This window comes from Zophobas morio, unplaced genomic scaffold, assembly GCF_036711695.1.
Source record: "Zophobas morio isolate AGI-343-1 ecotype UQ-CSIRO unplaced genomic scaffold, CSIRO_AGI_Zmor_V1 ptg000005l, whole genome shotgun sequence".
NCBI classification, from domain to species: Eukaryota; Metazoa; Arthropoda; class Insecta; order Coleoptera; family Tenebrionidae; genus Zophobas; species Zophobas morio.
Window position 1 is genome coordinate 13,541,179 of NW_026972110.1, and position 16,915 is coordinate 13,558,093.

Consider the following 16,915-nt stretch of genomic DNA (forward strand, 5'->3'; position numbering starts at 1 on the left):
TCGAAAGCGAGTGCTACTTTTTCATGGAATTACAAATATTACACAATAATATTCTTGTGTGCTTGATAACCCACTGACAATCACCGTAAGAATGATCCTTCTGGCTCGCGTCATCTCGACTGGCCGCTTTCCACTGTACCATAAATTTATTTATGCAAGTGTTAATTTAAAATTGGCTACACGTGGAGACATACAGTGCAAATATTTAGTTGGCTTGACCTTCAATATCAGATTTAAACTTTACCATGACCTTGTTCGAAATTCTGTACAGCCGTACCAAGAAAAAATGCATCTTGCAAATCTTATTGCAAATTTGCGATAATCGTTATCTCTTTCGTTCCACTTTTAATCTCGTTTATAAAAAACGGCTGCAGTGAGTAATTGTGTAAAGCGTTCAGTTTAAAGTGCACGGTGAAACACATCGTAATAAAAGAATGATATTATTGTTTTTAGCACTTGTGTGTGTGTTGTATTTTCTCGTGTATATTTATTACAAACATGTTTACATTTTCGAAAAACATCTTAAATGTTTTCCCTCGCCGCCAGATATTCCCATTTTGGGTCACGCTTTAGATTTTGCATTTACCGATAAAGGTACGTATTTTGGTTTGATAGATTAAACTACAATAATATTTACATCCTAACAAATCATTAATTTTTTGACTGTTTTGTCATTTAAAATTAAAAAAAGTGCCAATTAAAAAATTTCAATCAAAATCTTTTTAGGATTTTTGGATGTTTTAATGCATTACACAAGAAATTATGGAGACATAGTTCGCGTCAAAACGGGCCCTCATCGACAACTACTTCTCATTTCCAATTACAACTTTTTTCAATTTGTTCTTACTAATATGAAAATTTTAAAAAAGTCTGTGGAGTACAGATATTTTCATAATTGGTTGGGAACAGGGCTCATAACTTCAAGTGGCGCCAAATGGAAAAGACATCGCCAAATTATTACGCCGACGTTCCATTACAAAATTTTGGAGGATTTTGTTGACATTTTTGAATCAAATGCAAAAATATTGGTTAAAAAGTTCGAGTCTTGTTCAGATAGTACATCTGTGGATATTTTTGATTTAGTTAACTTATGTACTTTGGATATCATATGTGGTAAGATTAATGAAATCAAGACTAGTTAAAATATTATTGATCCTTTGTGTCCAGAAAGTGCAATGGGAACGTCAGTAAACGCACAATTAAATTCTGACTCAGAATATGTTCAGAGTGTTAAAAATATGCTGGATATTGTAATAGCACGGGTTTTCTCACCAATTAAAATGACCGACTGGACTTACTTTTTCACTGAAGACTACAGAAAGGAGAAGAAGGCCCTCAAAGTCATCCATTCATACACGTGGAATGTTATTAAACGTCGCCAAGAGTTTTTGAAATCGGAAAAAAATGAAAATCATGCAGGGTATCAAAAACGGAAGGCTTTTCTCGATCTTCTTTTAGAAGCTAATAGTAATGGCGAACAATTAACTCTTGAAGAAATTCGTGAAGAAGTCGACACGTTTATGTTTGCGGTAACTTTAAACAATTGTCAGTTAAACATAGCCAAAAATGAATTTCTAGGGTCACGACACGACGGGTACTGGAATAGCTTTTATTTTGTTTTGTCTAGCAAATAATGCTGAAGAACAGGTAAATTCAATTTCACTGTTATCACTTATCATTTGTCCCACTCATAGGCTAAAGTATTCATGGAACAAAAGCAGCTCTTTGGGGATAATTTTGAACGTCCTCCAACTTTTCAAGACTTAAAAAATATGAAATACCTCGAGATGGCAATAAAAGAATCTTTAAGACTTTATCCTCCTGCTCCCTTCTACTCCAGAGAACTGGACCATGACGTACTGTATGAAGGAACGGTTTTACCTAAAGGCCTCACTCTCACTCTATTTTCCTACGCCCTTCACAGAAACCCGAATTATTTCCCAGAACCAGAGAGATTTTTGCCGAGTCGATTTCAAAACTACGATGGTAAAATGCCTTTTGCATTTTTACCTTTTAGTGCCGGCGCCAGGAATTGTATAGGTGGGAGCAAGATTTTGTTATAAATTTGTGCTAATTTGAAAATTTTCAGGGCAAAGGTTTGCAATGGCGGAAATGAAAAGCGTTGTGTCCAGAATTTTGAGGAGTTTTGAACTTTTGCCATCGATTCCATCACATGAGTTGAAGTTGGCGTCTCAAACGATTCTCATTTCTTCTAACGGGGTTCGGATACGATTCAGAAAACGGCTATAAGTGCTTGGAAAATGTCGTGTTGTATAATTTTTTTATTATAATATTTGTACTTATAAATTAAATAAAAAATGGTAAGGCATAGTCTATTTTTCACTTTTGGTAACATACAAGGTGATTCACGGATTTGGCCACAAAGAACAACACAGTTAAACGATGTTTGTGTTTCTGTTCATTACAAAACTTCTAGTAAAGAATAAAACAAAATTCGTTTTACTGTGTCATGGTTCTGCGTCCAAAACCGTGGATTACTCTGTACACATCTTTAGTTACATAAGCTTTGTAAATATTAAGTCTACATTAAATAGTTATGGTGGAAGAGCTGCTTTACCATCCATTTTTACCAAGGAATCTAAAACTTGTATGCTTTCTTTAATCTCTGGAGGTGTTGTAGGTGTCTTTATTAAATATGCAAACAAAATTTTCATAAATTCTCCTCGAGTTTTCGCTTGATCCCATGAGTCAAAGTTGGTCATGGTTTCTCCTTTGAGTTGAGAGATGTATTTGAAGAATGTCTTAAATGCGTGTTTTTGTTCAAACGTTAACGATTTCAAATCTAAAGTATCGGTCAAGATTTCAGTAAGTTTGAAGTTCTTCCTGATTTCTTTCCTTGTTACAAACTCGAGTGACTCTAGTCTTTCAGTCAAATCGATGTAGTATTCGAAAGCGTCCTTTATATTGGCTTCCACGGCACTGTCAACAACTGCTTTCATTACAAATTCTAGAAGAAGTTTATTATTGGGGAAAATAGTAAAATCGATATGATGTAGAAGTTCGTATGATTTTTCACTTAGTAAGAAGCTTTGAACAATTGTATAGACATTCTTTTCGGCCTCGGTTTTCGGCAATGGAATTAAACTAATAACACTGTTTATATTTTGATGGAATATGTAAGCTTGGAAATTCTGGTAAAGGGTGGTAACAGTTTGTACAACAGTTGGATTGGTAGAATTTACTTTAATCGCTTCGAGAATATGTAATAGTTTATCTCTATCTGATAAATTTGCTATCTGCAGTTTTGACACAATTGTTTCAAATTCCGGAGTTGTAAAGTAGTTTCTCAGAATTTCAATAAATGTGGCATTTTCCTGAGCAGGCAATAATTGTAAAAGTGCAAAATAGGAGAAACCATATTTTTTAGTTACCAGTAAGTCTCTGTACACGTTGGCGGCACTTGATAACGGTGGATTTTGGGGCTGGGTGATTAAATAATTCAATACCGTCGTTAATTGTTGGTCCGGAGAGAGGTTTTTAAGATCAACGTTTTGCAGTAGAACGTAGATGTTATTACTGGACAAAATGTCCTTTAATATGTTGTACGAATTTACTTCCTCTTCACTTGTAGGTGTCGGCAGTGAAGAAATCATGTCAACAAACTGAATATCTGCTGTTTTTCCTCTGACTATAGGCAAATAATAAGTAACAGCATGTTGCACTTCTGGATAGAGTGAGCCTCCTGGCTGAGCTAACGTCTCGAAAAGTATTATTAATTTAGCACTCAAACTGGGAGCTGTTTTAAAACTGTCGCTTTGTGGAATTTGATAGACACTCTTACCCATTAAAAATGTTTTTAGTATGTCATAGAGCCCCTGTTCTTTGGGGTTTTGTGGGTGTGGCAATGCATCCATTAATACGGCATAGTTAAAATGTGACTGTTCTGCTTCTTTATAATGTGAATAAAATTCAAATACTTCTGTTATTGTCTCGGTATGGACAGTTTTTAAAATCGTCGTTATTATTATATCAAATACTTCTTGATCCGTCTGTTTATCAGTGATATTGATATTTTTTGCGAGTTCTTGGACTTGTGGACTTCTTAGCAGTTCTTTTAGTTCGTCATACATTTGCTTCTCCTTTGGATATGTAGGTGCTGGTACTAAATTTATCAGATTCTGTATACGGTTTATTCTGGCTTTTTCTGTTTCTTGTGGATTGGTTACTACACCAGGTTGAATTGGTACTGCTGCTTTTGGCCCAGGTAACAGATTGTTAATTCCAGGGCCTTCTGGTTGTCTCACTGTATGTAGCTGAGGTTGTTTAAAATTTGGTACATTTTGCCCTTGATAGGGAAGCATAGAGAGTGGTTTGTTATAATTTCCAATAATTGTTGCAGGTTGCAATGGTCTTTGTCCTTCAAGTGGCAGCCCTTGAAAAGGTTTTCCAAATGCTGGCGTTTTAGAAAATCCTATTGGACTTTTTGGAAAATTGTAGGGGCCCTCTGGCTGAGGTTGTGATGGCAGAGGTTTCAAATTCGGTACATAACCTCTGGGTACGCCAAAGGCAGGTTGTATTACACGTGTTGGTAAATTGTGAAGTCCCCCCGGTTGAGGTCGTGGTGTTACAACTAAATTTGGTCTATAACCGACCAGTCCTTGAGGAGATTGTCCAAACGGTATTGGGCTTGTAGCGGATTTTATATAATTAGGCAATAGAGAGGTATATTTTTTCACACTGCATACAGGACTTGATTTAGGGTTATAAGTACTTGGCGACCCATTGTAGCGTAAAGATTTAGGAGCAATTGGAACCCCATTTCCTGGTATCATTCTTGGTACCCCAATTCCTGGTATCACTCTTGGTACGGGTCTTTGTTGAATTCCTCCGGTATTTAACCCTTGCGTGGAGAATTTACGTTGAATTTCTAAATCGATCACTCTTTTGAACAACGCATCAATCATCTTCATTTCACAGCGTGCTCTTTGGCTAGGGATTGCAACAGAGTTCGGAGTGGCGTATTTCGTGCTTGGTCGAAGCTTAGGGTAGAAACCACCATTACCATTTGGCCACGAACTGAACGGTACTAAATTTGTTTTCGGTTGTGGAAAACCTTTCCTGTACCAGTTATTGGGTGCCGTTGAAAAACGTCTGTATTCACAAAATCCATTCCTTGCCGATCCAAAATGACTTCGTCCTAAATATCGCTTCCTGAGAAAGTAAAAAAGTGCATCGCTAATGTCAGCTTTCAGAGAATTTTCCGCACCAGGCGTTTCGTTAATTATCATTAACGTCGATATCAACACATCGTTTCGATTCAGAAGATTAGCATTCTTCAGATTTGCCAAAATATTTCCGACGTCCAGAGCTCCATTTGCCACCAGTACAATTAACTTGTGACGAATGGACTTGGCTTCTATTGGACAGCTGTTGCAACCTAATGGTGAGATTAGTTGTTGGAAGGCCTCCTGTGGTGGAAGTGAGTAAAGCGTACTGAGAAACCCAGACACATCTTCACAACGCTCAAATTCTAAGTTTGACGATCGGTGTGAGATGTTTTGTTCACTGGTTTGAGAAATCTAGAAAGAAAAAATAAATAAATAAATAAATCTTTCGTAATAGCGGTGTCGTATAACGGGTCAGTGTTTGTTTTGATTAAACGAGATTTGTTTAAAAAATGTCAGTGACAAATGACTTAGCATAAATTAACACTATATGCAGATTATACTGTTTTTAATATTATTTACACAACAGTGTCATAAATTTACTAATTATATTCATGAAATACTTGAGCTATTTGTTGTTATTTTGTTCCCTTTTGACGTTCTAACAATATGGTGGAAAACTAAAGACAAATAAGAGTAGAAACTTATAATAAAAATTGTTATGAAGTTGGTATAATGCTATAATAAAATTATTAAATATTTTTCATCCTTTCATAACACATTAAAATGTTGTTCTAAGTCTTACTTTAAATGTAAAGCGTGATATACTCTTCTACTTATGTGGGCATTCAATTTAAGACCCTAACAAAATTTATAGCTTCACTTACAGGCACCATACTAAACAATTATTGCTTCCTAACAATCTGATAACAGGGTTTTTTTTGGAGAGAAAGGAGTTTTTTTATCAAGGGTGGTTCAGTTTTGGCAAGTCACTATATGTGTAACACAGAAATTAGAAATTTCTAATTTTAGCAAATCAGCGGTTTTCATAGTTTTACTTTCCAAGCTTTCAGCGTTCAGTTTTATTATCTCTAGAATTTAACGTATATACGCTCATATAAGTTATGACTATGAAGTTTATCGTTAAAATTTTTCATAGCTATCAAAATGATAAGATTTAATACCGAGATGTATTTTAAAGAGTAATAAAGCAGAAATCCGCAAAGTTCATCAATGAAATATGATTTTTTTCAGTAAAGGATGATAATTATCTGCGTAACATTTTCAAATCCGAAGTGGTTCTTGATGACTGTAACAAATTACTTATCGCTATACGATTTGACGTGGAACCACTAATTTTCACCAGTGCTAATGTACTGGTATTTATTATAGCTTTAAAAGTGATGCCAACTTTAAAGTCTCTTTAAACTGATGACAGATGTCAAATACTTAATATATGCTATTATAGACATCTAAATACAATCTTTTTTGTACTATATAATAATGGTCGTATAACTGATAGTATTAGTATACTGTTACCATTTTACCCAAACAAATTATTTTTCAGAAAAATTTTTTGTGAACTGTCATTTTATTCTGTATATTTATGAGTATATTTGTGGTTTTGTTTTGATTTTGGAAAATTCAGTTACTTGTTTCACCGCCATTCCTCGATATTTTCAAATTATTTGTAAAGTTTGTCCAGAATTATAAGAATTTTATGGACTCCCAACGTTAATTGGTTTTACATCCCTGTCGTTAATTCTATTGTACAGGTAAAGAGCCTGTCAGGAGAAAGCCGATGTTTTCTGTACCTGAGTTTGTCACGCTCTTCAGCTGTACAATAAAATTGACAACAGGGCTGTAAAACGAATTAACTTTGGGAGTCCATCAAATTCTTATAATTCTAGACAAACTTTAAGTAGAATTTCAGTTTAGAAAACTTCAGAGGGTGGACACTCTCATAAAATTTTATTGTCGGATTATTTATGAGGGGTTTAAAAGGACGGGCTCTATCGGTTACCTGTTATAGTATAGATTTGAGTGGACCGAAAAATGGCCAAAGTTTGTTTGGCCACAAATTTTAAATATTCTGCCCCTGTTAACTCAATTATTTATTAAGATATTTTATTTCTGTGCAATGGATTTTTTAATCCAATTTCTACTAATGTACCTTTTCGAAAATTTAAAATTGATCTATAAATAGCGAAAACCAGATAATCTCATACTCGTCACAGTTTTAAAGCGTTGTAGTTTTTTTTTTTTTGACAAGAAAATTTAAAAAACGGAAAAACAGTCTAAGTAGGGTTTTTTACGCCCATTTCAATGGTGTGAAGTTTATTATAATCGGAGGTATACTTTCGGAAAAAACTAGGGCAGAAGTTTATATGTATTTCCCTATGTTGGAATATGCTTTATCTCACCCTTAAAATGATGAAGAGCTTATGTATATTATGGTTAGCTGGTGTCTTAACAAATTCTGTGCTAAACTCGTTTTAGATTTTAATTCCCCATTGGGTTAATCTTGTCTTTGTGGGGACGAACCAGGTCAAGTAAACGATTCGTAGAGACAAACAAAACAATATTTTTGAGTATTTGGGTTAAAAGTAATTGGAAAAAGTAATTATAAAGTGACTGAATTACTCAAAAATGTAATGCATTACAATTACTAATTACTTGGAAAGGAATTGAATTACAGTGATGAATTACTTATAACTGAATTAGCTCCAACCACTGGGTGGTAACTCGTAGAGTTGTAGATTGCAATCGGTTGCAGCTGGTAGACCGTCATTGTCAATTTAGACAATTTGTCATCTCGCCACGAATCGTTTTACACTGTAACTGATTCATTGAAAAGATTTAGATTTGGCTTATCGGGCTTTGAGAAATGGGCCGACTGATGTATGAATATGTATCGTAATTTCATAACGAAGCGAAAGAATAATCTTATTCTTTCGGGCTGAAAGTCATGAAACAGTTCGTTCCAGCAACTTCTCGCTAAGATTGGAATCATTTGGAGCGCGAACAAGAAGGACAAGTAATCAGATTTAATATCTGCCAGGAGTAAAATATACACAGAGAACTGATCAGGAACATGTTCAGTTAGGCATTAAATGTATTATCACCATAGAGACCTTGAAATGTCAAAAGTATAACATTTGTAAATTGTATTTATCTAATTCTACACGTCATATTAAAGTTTAACAACAATTCATTGATGTGTAAAAAAGACACTAAATAGTTGTTTACGTTTTAGCAAAATCTGCAAACTAATTAGACGACCTTACTAGCTTTAAAATGGGTTTCTTGAATACTTTCAATTAAACTAAAGCACTAAAAAGAACTAAAGAGGTCCAAAGAGTTCACATCAAACATTTTTTAAGATAACATATTTTTTTTGGTTGTTCCTTTTTTGTATCAATGATTTTTTTAAATCCATCCACCATGCCATTTAAATTGTTTTACTTATATGTCACAGTTTTGGCATTTCAAGATCACAGCATATCACTATGGTGACTCATTTTTATAAATTTTAAATTTCAATGCTGTACCTCCAACGATTCCAAAGTTACGAGGAGGCGGGAGAGACTGGCGTTGCGGGGGTCTACTCTATATGTATTTGTGAGTGGAAGCTAAAACCCACCTCTGATACAGTGTTGTAAAATCTAACGACAATTTTTTGGCTCCAAAAAAGATGAAAAACCATCACGCGTAGGTAATATGAGAATAAAGGTTTTAATGAAAGTACCTTCAAGCATCAAAGCGAATGATGAATAGGTACTAAAGGGTTTGGATGATTAGACTTTATGACCTAGATAGTAAACAATGTAAAGTATCCGTACCGTTTGCGTTAAAAAACATAAATAATTAAAAGCAATGCGAGAAAATATCCTCCTATATAGAAAAATATATTGCTTTTCTTGTATCATTTTCGGAATGTGTTTTTAAATTCGTTATATTTCCAAAGGCGGTGTGTGGGATGCAGTTATCAGATTATTTGAATGAAAGTATTCGTTTGTACTGCTTCGAGTCACGTTAGATTAAAACCTTGTTGTTCATTGCAATTCGTGAAATTAATTAGTGGAAATTAACGACTGGTTGTGTCTGAATTGACACTCTTTCATTATGTTGATGTGACTACTAACTGATGATGACAAATGACAAGTAATAACTTATGATGATGAGTGATGAATTAATGAGTCAGTGAACCACAGAAACATTACATTCGTCTGTATTGTTATGGTAAAAGGGTGTTATAGTTACACTGCAAAATTACTGTGGAATAAAATTCAACGAATTTAAAACACGACTGTATTTCTTCAAACACAATTTCTCATTTTGATTAAGGTGACTAATTTGATTTTCACGTTACTGTACAAAATCGTATAAAAATCAACTGCTGTTATTAATTTTTTTCACTTGAGAAATTATATTGAAATAAATAGATAGACATAGATGTTCTTTTGAAAGACGTAACCTTCGTCCTGAAAAATATAATCAATTGTGAGAATCTAATGAATAAAGTCACTTGACAGACTAGCACAGAAATACAACTACTGAAAGACACAAATTGAACAGAAGAGATATAATTGAGTTTACTAATCGCCGATTTTGTGATCTTTACTATAAACCTTTGAAAAACAGTATTTTATGTTTGCCAAAGGCGTATTTTTTAAGATTATAACATGTTTAAACTGCACTTGATGTAGTCATATCTCTACTTTTAAAAACAATAAACAGCTTTGTAAAAGTTAAATAGACCGTTACAAATATACGTGAATTCATCCAGTTTATAGTCAATAAATTTAAAAGAAGAAAAACAAATTGACGTTATCTACACTGACCTAACAATTCATTTGTTACTATTTACTATAGAATATAACTTTGTAGACTTGAACTTGTTTGGATCACACTGTTAGAAGATCACTATGTCGAATATTTAGGTCATAGATCTAGAAAGTATTTAGTGCGTAGTGGCGTCATTCAGGGGTCAGATCTCGGTCCAGTTTTGTTTATCTTTTTTTTAACGATATGTTTAGTATTTTTCACTTCGACGATTAGTTTTACAAGGAAAAAGTATAATGTACCAACTTTTCAATTATGGGTTAGATAGGCAGTTACTTGTGAAAGCACAAATCTTCTGAAAGTAGATTGAAGAAGTAGACAGTTTGTTAGAATAATGTAATTGATCTCTAGAATATGCCAACATCATATGGAACCCTTATTCTGTTTTTTTACCTAAATTAAGTTCCAATACATGTATTCAACACTTAAGCGACTCAAAGATTTTAATACAAAGAAATTAAGTCTTCATAGAAAAACTAATACATAACATTATGTAATTTGTTTTTATTTAAATTAATTCACAGTACCTAATCTAAATTGCAGTAGTTTGTTAAACTTAATTAATATGTATGCGCTTAGGGTAGGGAACCGCAACTGTCTTATTTTTGTGTTACCACATACCACACAACTCAATATTTTTCGTCATTTAGAATTAATAAAGACACGATTCATAAGCGTTTGCATACGTGCAGTCGATTTAAATATCATTTAAATTATCTTTCGGTTCCATACCACTCTAAATATAATAATCATTGATGTAAAGCAGTGTATTATACAACAATCATTTAATGATAGTCATTACTATGCGAATATGAGAATTGCGACACGAGCCATGGTCATTAAATGAGAGTTACATTAATTTTCTACAATCTACCAATCACAATAATGAAAGTCACTACTTTATTTCCAGAATGTATTAATTACAAGTTACAACTATAGATACTAAAGAAACTCGATCATAACATTAACATATTATACAAAGATATAAAGAGAAATGTCAAAAAATCTAAATTTAACTGAAAATACGAAATATTAGCCCTTTTGATAGGTAACACCAATCACATTCTGGATGATACAGTTCTACAGTTATTAAAATATAACTGAGTTGTAAATTTTTAAACACCTTCAGTTGGTGTCTTTGTTGATTTTGATGTTTGTTGAGTTTTAAGTTAGGAAGTATTTAATCAAATTCAAAATTTGATTTCCTACATTCTATTCTGTTGTGGCTTTCCATCCAATGTGATGCTTTAATGTTGTTGTGTTAATTAATACTGCACAGAACTGCGATGAAAGCAGCGTCCGGTATATAAATCGGGATTCAGAAAATAAAAAAAAATAGCAATCCCTTTTTGGAGTTTTCCAATGTACACGACACCATTTGATATATGACGCAGAACTTGTATCAATGAACCTCATTAAAGTACAGGTAGTAAATATGAAATATATCAATTAAAGTATGGGAGTAAAAATTTGTAATTCCACAAATTGATTACGTTATTATTTATAATACACCGTAACTAACCAAATTTTTACAACCGCATTATACGTTTTTTACGGTAATAAATAGTAAATTACAAATAGATTATTATTTAATCAAGCGTACAATCTGTATTGCAAAAAACCAAAAAATTTGCTAGCTTTACCGTTGTCCATCTATTCAACATTACTGGTCTCAACTTCTTTAGAATATGAAAATTGGGGAAAACTTAATAACGCTGTCTCAAAATTTTGCCAGGTAAATGCAATTTAAAATGTCCAAAATATTGACTATGTTGTGACTTCGTCCTTGAATTACAAAATCTACTGCTCTGAAATTTTGTAAACGTTTCAAGGTTAAACATCTCGTCATCTCAAAATCTGGCTACATAAATTCTAAAGTAAAATGTGTACACACCCATATTTTTTAGAACTGCTCTATTCTATAGTCTCGTCAAAAAAAGCAAAGCAATTTATTTTATTATTATTCTTTTCCCGAAATTCTGTTAATCCCTTGTTGTTTGATATACTTATTTGTTGTTCCTACTAAAACGTGAATCTTTAGCGGCATTAGTTAAAGATGCTCTTTGTTTACAAACGAGGTGGTTGGAAAAGTCAAAACCATAACACTACTGTTTTCGTTGGCATGCTATACTTTTTTAATGCATTTAATGGTTACTTGATTGAGTGCGAATAATTCGTAATTGACTGTTGAATAAAATTTACGTTAAACATATTAGAAACAGCTACAGTTCATATAAATACATACAGGGTGCCGCATCCAAGTCTGGATATAGGGAATTAACATGGGAATTGGTTTTTATTTTATAATATCTCCCAGATCACTTTAAAGCTATTATTGAGTGATGCCTTTGTGGAGGTCGAAGAGGGCTATCGGCCAGTATTTTTTTCAAATCGTTGCATCGCGCTCATTCACTGTAAAAAGGTTTTAAAAATCGTATTTTGAAATTCGCGCCCGATCCGATTTGTCGCGAAGTGCTCCGTCCCACTGTCGAAGTTCGGCGATCGCGTGTTTGAATTAATCATGCAAAATCCAAACGTCAAAGTGAAATTAGAAATTATTCTCAGAAATCAACGAACTCAAGCTGAATTATTTTATCCAGTGTGATGATTATTGTAAGTCAATTTAAACGGAATAAATGCACAAACTGAACAAAATATTTTATTAGGTTATGCTATTGCGATTAGATGAAAAAGCGAGGGCCTGCTTGTTCTTCAACGGTTAATTTAATTAGTAGGTAATTTGGGTAAATTTCACAAATTTTTTTTTCGAATCACTAAAGATTGGAAGTCAATTGATTTTACATTCGTTAAGCAGGGATGGAGTTTTGCCACCTGGAAGCATGTTCGTTACAAGAAATTTTTGAGAGAGAAATGTAGAACAATTATTCATCAACATTTTAAAGTATTTTTCTCTATTACGAATGTGTTTTGGGATTCAGAAACTTTTGTATTACTGTTTTATTTGTTTATTTTGTTAACAATAACAAAAATAAAAATAATATTTCACAAAACAAAGTTACATTTATTTTCAAAGGTGATAAAAAGTAAATAAAATCAGGTGGGCACAACGTTTTCTAGGGATCTTAGAGAGATGGGATAGAAGTTTCAAAAAGCATCATGACAAAAAATTGAAGCCTGAGGACTACTTCTCACGTATGGAGTTTTACGAAGAAACGCTTGAGAGAATCTAGGCTGATGGAGAATTTTTCAGGAACATTTGTTTTACTGACGAATGTTCATTAGGTCTTAAGGGAAGTTATAATCGTCAGAACGATCAAATTTAAGCATTACACAATTCTCACGTGGTCCATGAGTATCGTTATCAATGGCGTACAACTGTCAGTGTATGACTGGGGCTTCTAGGACATCATGTCATTGCACTTTTTTTCATCGAATCCGGAATGAATGCTCAGAAGTAGGACAATATGCTAGCTCAGCAAATACTTCCTGAGACTCGAAGGGTGCGGCATCTGCAGCAGGTCTTTTACATCCAGGACCAAATCTCCAGCCATAGAGCTCTCATAAATGTTGTCTATTTGAACCAGTATTTTCCCCCAATGTTGGAATGAAAAATTTGCACCGCCCCATTGGTCTGTGCATTCGCCGGATCTAAATTTTTTCTTTGGAGATTTCTTCACGACCATCTGTATTCAAACAATACCAGCTATACAAACAGAGAACGCTGAAACAAGCAGTCCAGCAATATTGTCTGCAGATTGCAACTCAAATGCTGATCGACACGCGTAGGAGTTTTGAAGATCGGCTTACTTACTGTACAGCTGCTGAGAGCAGTCTTTTTGAGCAATTCTTGAAAATAGTGCAATACTTCTCCAGATTCGTACAATATTTCATTACTTCATTCATCAACAATTGTTAAGTTTTGTTCTTTGTAGTTATCTAAATGCTTTATTAAAAGGTTCTCTTCAAAAGCGCCAGCTGTTTTGATGGTAAATCTTATCATCACACAATAAGAAAAGCGGGCCCTCGCATTTTCATCTAATCGCAGTAGAACATGGCATTTTAATGAGATTTTAGTAATAAAGACTCGGCCAGCACCAGCAGCATAACCTAATAAAATATTTTGTGCAGTTTGTGCATCTATTCCGTTTAAATGGACCTACAATAATCGTCATATTGGATAAAATAATTCAATTTGAGTCGTTCAGTGATTAACTGAGTGAGGCAGCGCGAGTACATTCCTAGCTTGAGGGCTCCCGGTACATGTCAAAATGCTGCCGATGGGGTTTTGAGGAAGACCAGCTGCTCGAAGTCTTCATCTCGGGCTTTTTGGATACGGTCTGAGTCTGAGTGTAGTTCCGAGATGGCTCGTTTAACGGGGTCGCGCACTATGACGAATGAATGGATCAATTTGTGCATTTATTCCGTTTAATTTGTCCTACAATAATCATCACACTGGATAAAATAATCCAGTTTGAGTTGTTCGTTGATTTCTGAGAAAAATTTCTAATTTCATTTTGACATTTGGATTTTGTATGGCTATTCCAAATACGCGATCGCCGAACTTCGACAGTGCGACGGAACATTTCGCGACAAATCGGATTGGGCGCGAATTTCAAAATACGATTTTTAAAACCTTTTTACAGTGAATGACCGCGATGCAACGATTTGAAAAAAATACTGGCCGATAGCCCTCTTCGACCTCCACAAAGGCATCACTCAATAATAGCTTTAAAGTGATCTGGGGAGATATCATAAAATAAAAACCAATTCCCATGTTAATTCCCTATATCCAGACTTGGATGCGGCACCCTGTATATGTGGGTATGGTTGTTACATCTCTATTATATGTTCTAGTTCAAATGGGAATGGTAATGTTTTAAAATGAATTAGTTCTTTAAAATCTGTTTAATTAATTAATTAATAACGATTTGAATTCGCTTCGAAAATGTCGTTACAAGGAAAATTATGTGGGCAATAATCGCAATCGCAAAAAAAAACGTAAATTAACGAATTTTATGATTCAGTGTTAATTTTTTATTGCTTACACTTAAGAGAATAAGTATGCAACAGGGTCATTTTGACAAATGTTTAATTTTATGTTTTCTGGTCTGTTTATCGTTTGCCAGTCCATTTGTGGACAATTTTATTAGAAAGATTTGAGTCGGTAAATAAATTTTTCATAATTTTTATCTTTCTGCATTTATGATTCGTTTAATTACTGTTAAAAACTAGGATTAAATCTTTTGACAGATTCTTAGGTGGTAAATTGAAAAAAATGGGACAAGTCAATTTACCACAAAATTGTAATAAAATAAAAAGCGATCACTAGATGCAGAATGGCCAATTTTATGACAAATTGTATAGTTATTCAAAAATCTTCTTCAAAAAATTTAAGCATTTTAACAACTCACAACACACCACGAATTCTCTGGGTAATATCAACGCGCATTAATTGCTTGAAATCATTATATAGGTATTTTATGAGTCATTAAAGATTCTCCTAATCAGAAAACCATTGTTAATTAAGCAGTTTATAGTCACCTAGTACGCAATTACCATCAGTGCAATGACATGTTGAAGTAACTGAATTCGAAATCATAAAAGTATTTTTTTACATTGAGATTTAGATTTAGTCACATCAATATCTAGTTTTTTATTAGATATTTATGGTTTTCTAATATTAATTAAAATACTGTCACCTTTTCTTATCTTTACTAAATAAATTGACGGTAACATTGTCAGAGCTGTATGAATCAAAATATTTTGTATATGTATAATGCATGTTAGAGCGTATTCTTCAATAAAGATTTATTTATCAAATTTTTGTCGAAACACTTCAATAATCATTATTTTTGTAAGAAGTTCTTTTCTTCTACTTCTTCTTCTTGTTCTTCTTATAACTTGTATGTAGGGTTGCTCCATTTATGTATTAACGGTTTGAAACAACCTGTGTAAATAATTCTGGACAAAACTTTTAGCAAGCATTTATTAAAAAAATTTTTGAAACGAATCCATCAATTTTCTAGATAAAACAAAAAAATTGATGTTCGGTAATTATTAAATTGTTAACTTAGTATTACTGTTAAATCGTGAAATAAATCTTATGACCCGTAATCAGTTTGTCTTTTAGTTTATTCCAGTCTGTGCCTGCAGACAATATACTTGTTCACACCATAACAATAATGATGATTGACAACACTTGAGGACTTATTATGTTTAACATACTTAATACAATTTACAGCAGATTTATAACAATATATTACCAAATTTGGAACATTTTAAACAACGTGTTTTTCTAAATATGCTAAAATTCATAAAATTTATTAACGCAAAAGTTTTTTGGTTATAAAATTACAACTGTATCTGATTTTTTCGGCAATATTTATGCATTGCTAGATTTTACCATCTTAAAATACACAAAATTTCATAATTCTTACAATTATTCGTCAAGTTCACTCTCTCCTACCTATGAGACTCATCAGCATCACTATTTTTTAATGAGATTTTAATTTTCGCAGACTATACTAAAAAAAAGATAAAAAAATAAAGATTCAACAAAAAACAAAAATAAAAATAATGAGCTGTTTTGTCCATTGTTGAAAGATGATTCCTACAATGTATATCAAACACTGTTTAAATTCAATTAGTACGTGTACACAATTATGAGGTTTACGACAAATCAAAAGTCGTTGATAAAATTAGCATTGTTTCGAAATGTTGTTTTAGATAGGCTTTGTCTGAAGGTGTCGGAAAGTACACTCAAGTTTACTATGTCAGCACAGGAATGTAAATGTTGTGTGAAATGTAGATATCCCATTCCCAAAATATAAAGATCTGAATTTATAAAGATATTAGAATAAAAATGTATGATTTTCATAAACCACATTTAACAATATACTCCTATGAATCTTTTTCAAAATTGCCGCTATAAATTTGGAACTACATATTTTAAAAACTTGAAACTAAAATGTAGCTTTAACATA

At 33.1% G+C, this 16,915-nt stretch overlaps 1 protein-coding gene across 1 annotated transcript; it reads left to right on the top strand.

Annotated features, from left to right (window-relative positions):
- The first annotated feature begins 302 nt into the window (after positions 1-302).
- LOC135119787 (cytochrome P450 4V2-like) lies at positions 303-2,331 on the top strand. The gene is made up of 6 exons (XM_064044178.1): positions 303-594; positions 727-1,113; positions 1,168-1,529; positions 1,579-1,647; positions 1,695-2,040; positions 2,090-2,331. The coding sequence occupies exons 1-6, from the start codon at positions 435-437 to the stop codon at positions 2,248-2,250; spliced, it is 1,485 nt and encodes a 494-aa protein (XP_063900248.1). The 5' UTR covers positions 303-434; the 3' UTR covers positions 2,251-2,331.
- Positions 2,332-16,915: the final 14,584 nt, after the last annotated feature.

Excerpts from the sequence above, each read along its gene's own strand:
- LOC135119787 (XM_064044178.1), top strand. The coding sequence starts at position 435 with ATGATATTATTGTTTTTAGCACTTGTGTGTGTGTTGTATTTTCTCGTG. Across the intron at positions 1,114-1,167 it reads TACTTTGGATATCATATGTG|AAAGTGCAATGGGAACGTCA; the intron begins GTAAGATTAATG and ends CTTTGTGTCCAG. Across the intron at positions 1,530-1,578 it reads TCGACACGTTTATGTTTGCG|GGTCACGACACGACGGGTAC; the intron begins GTAACTTTAAAC and ends ATGAATTTCTAG.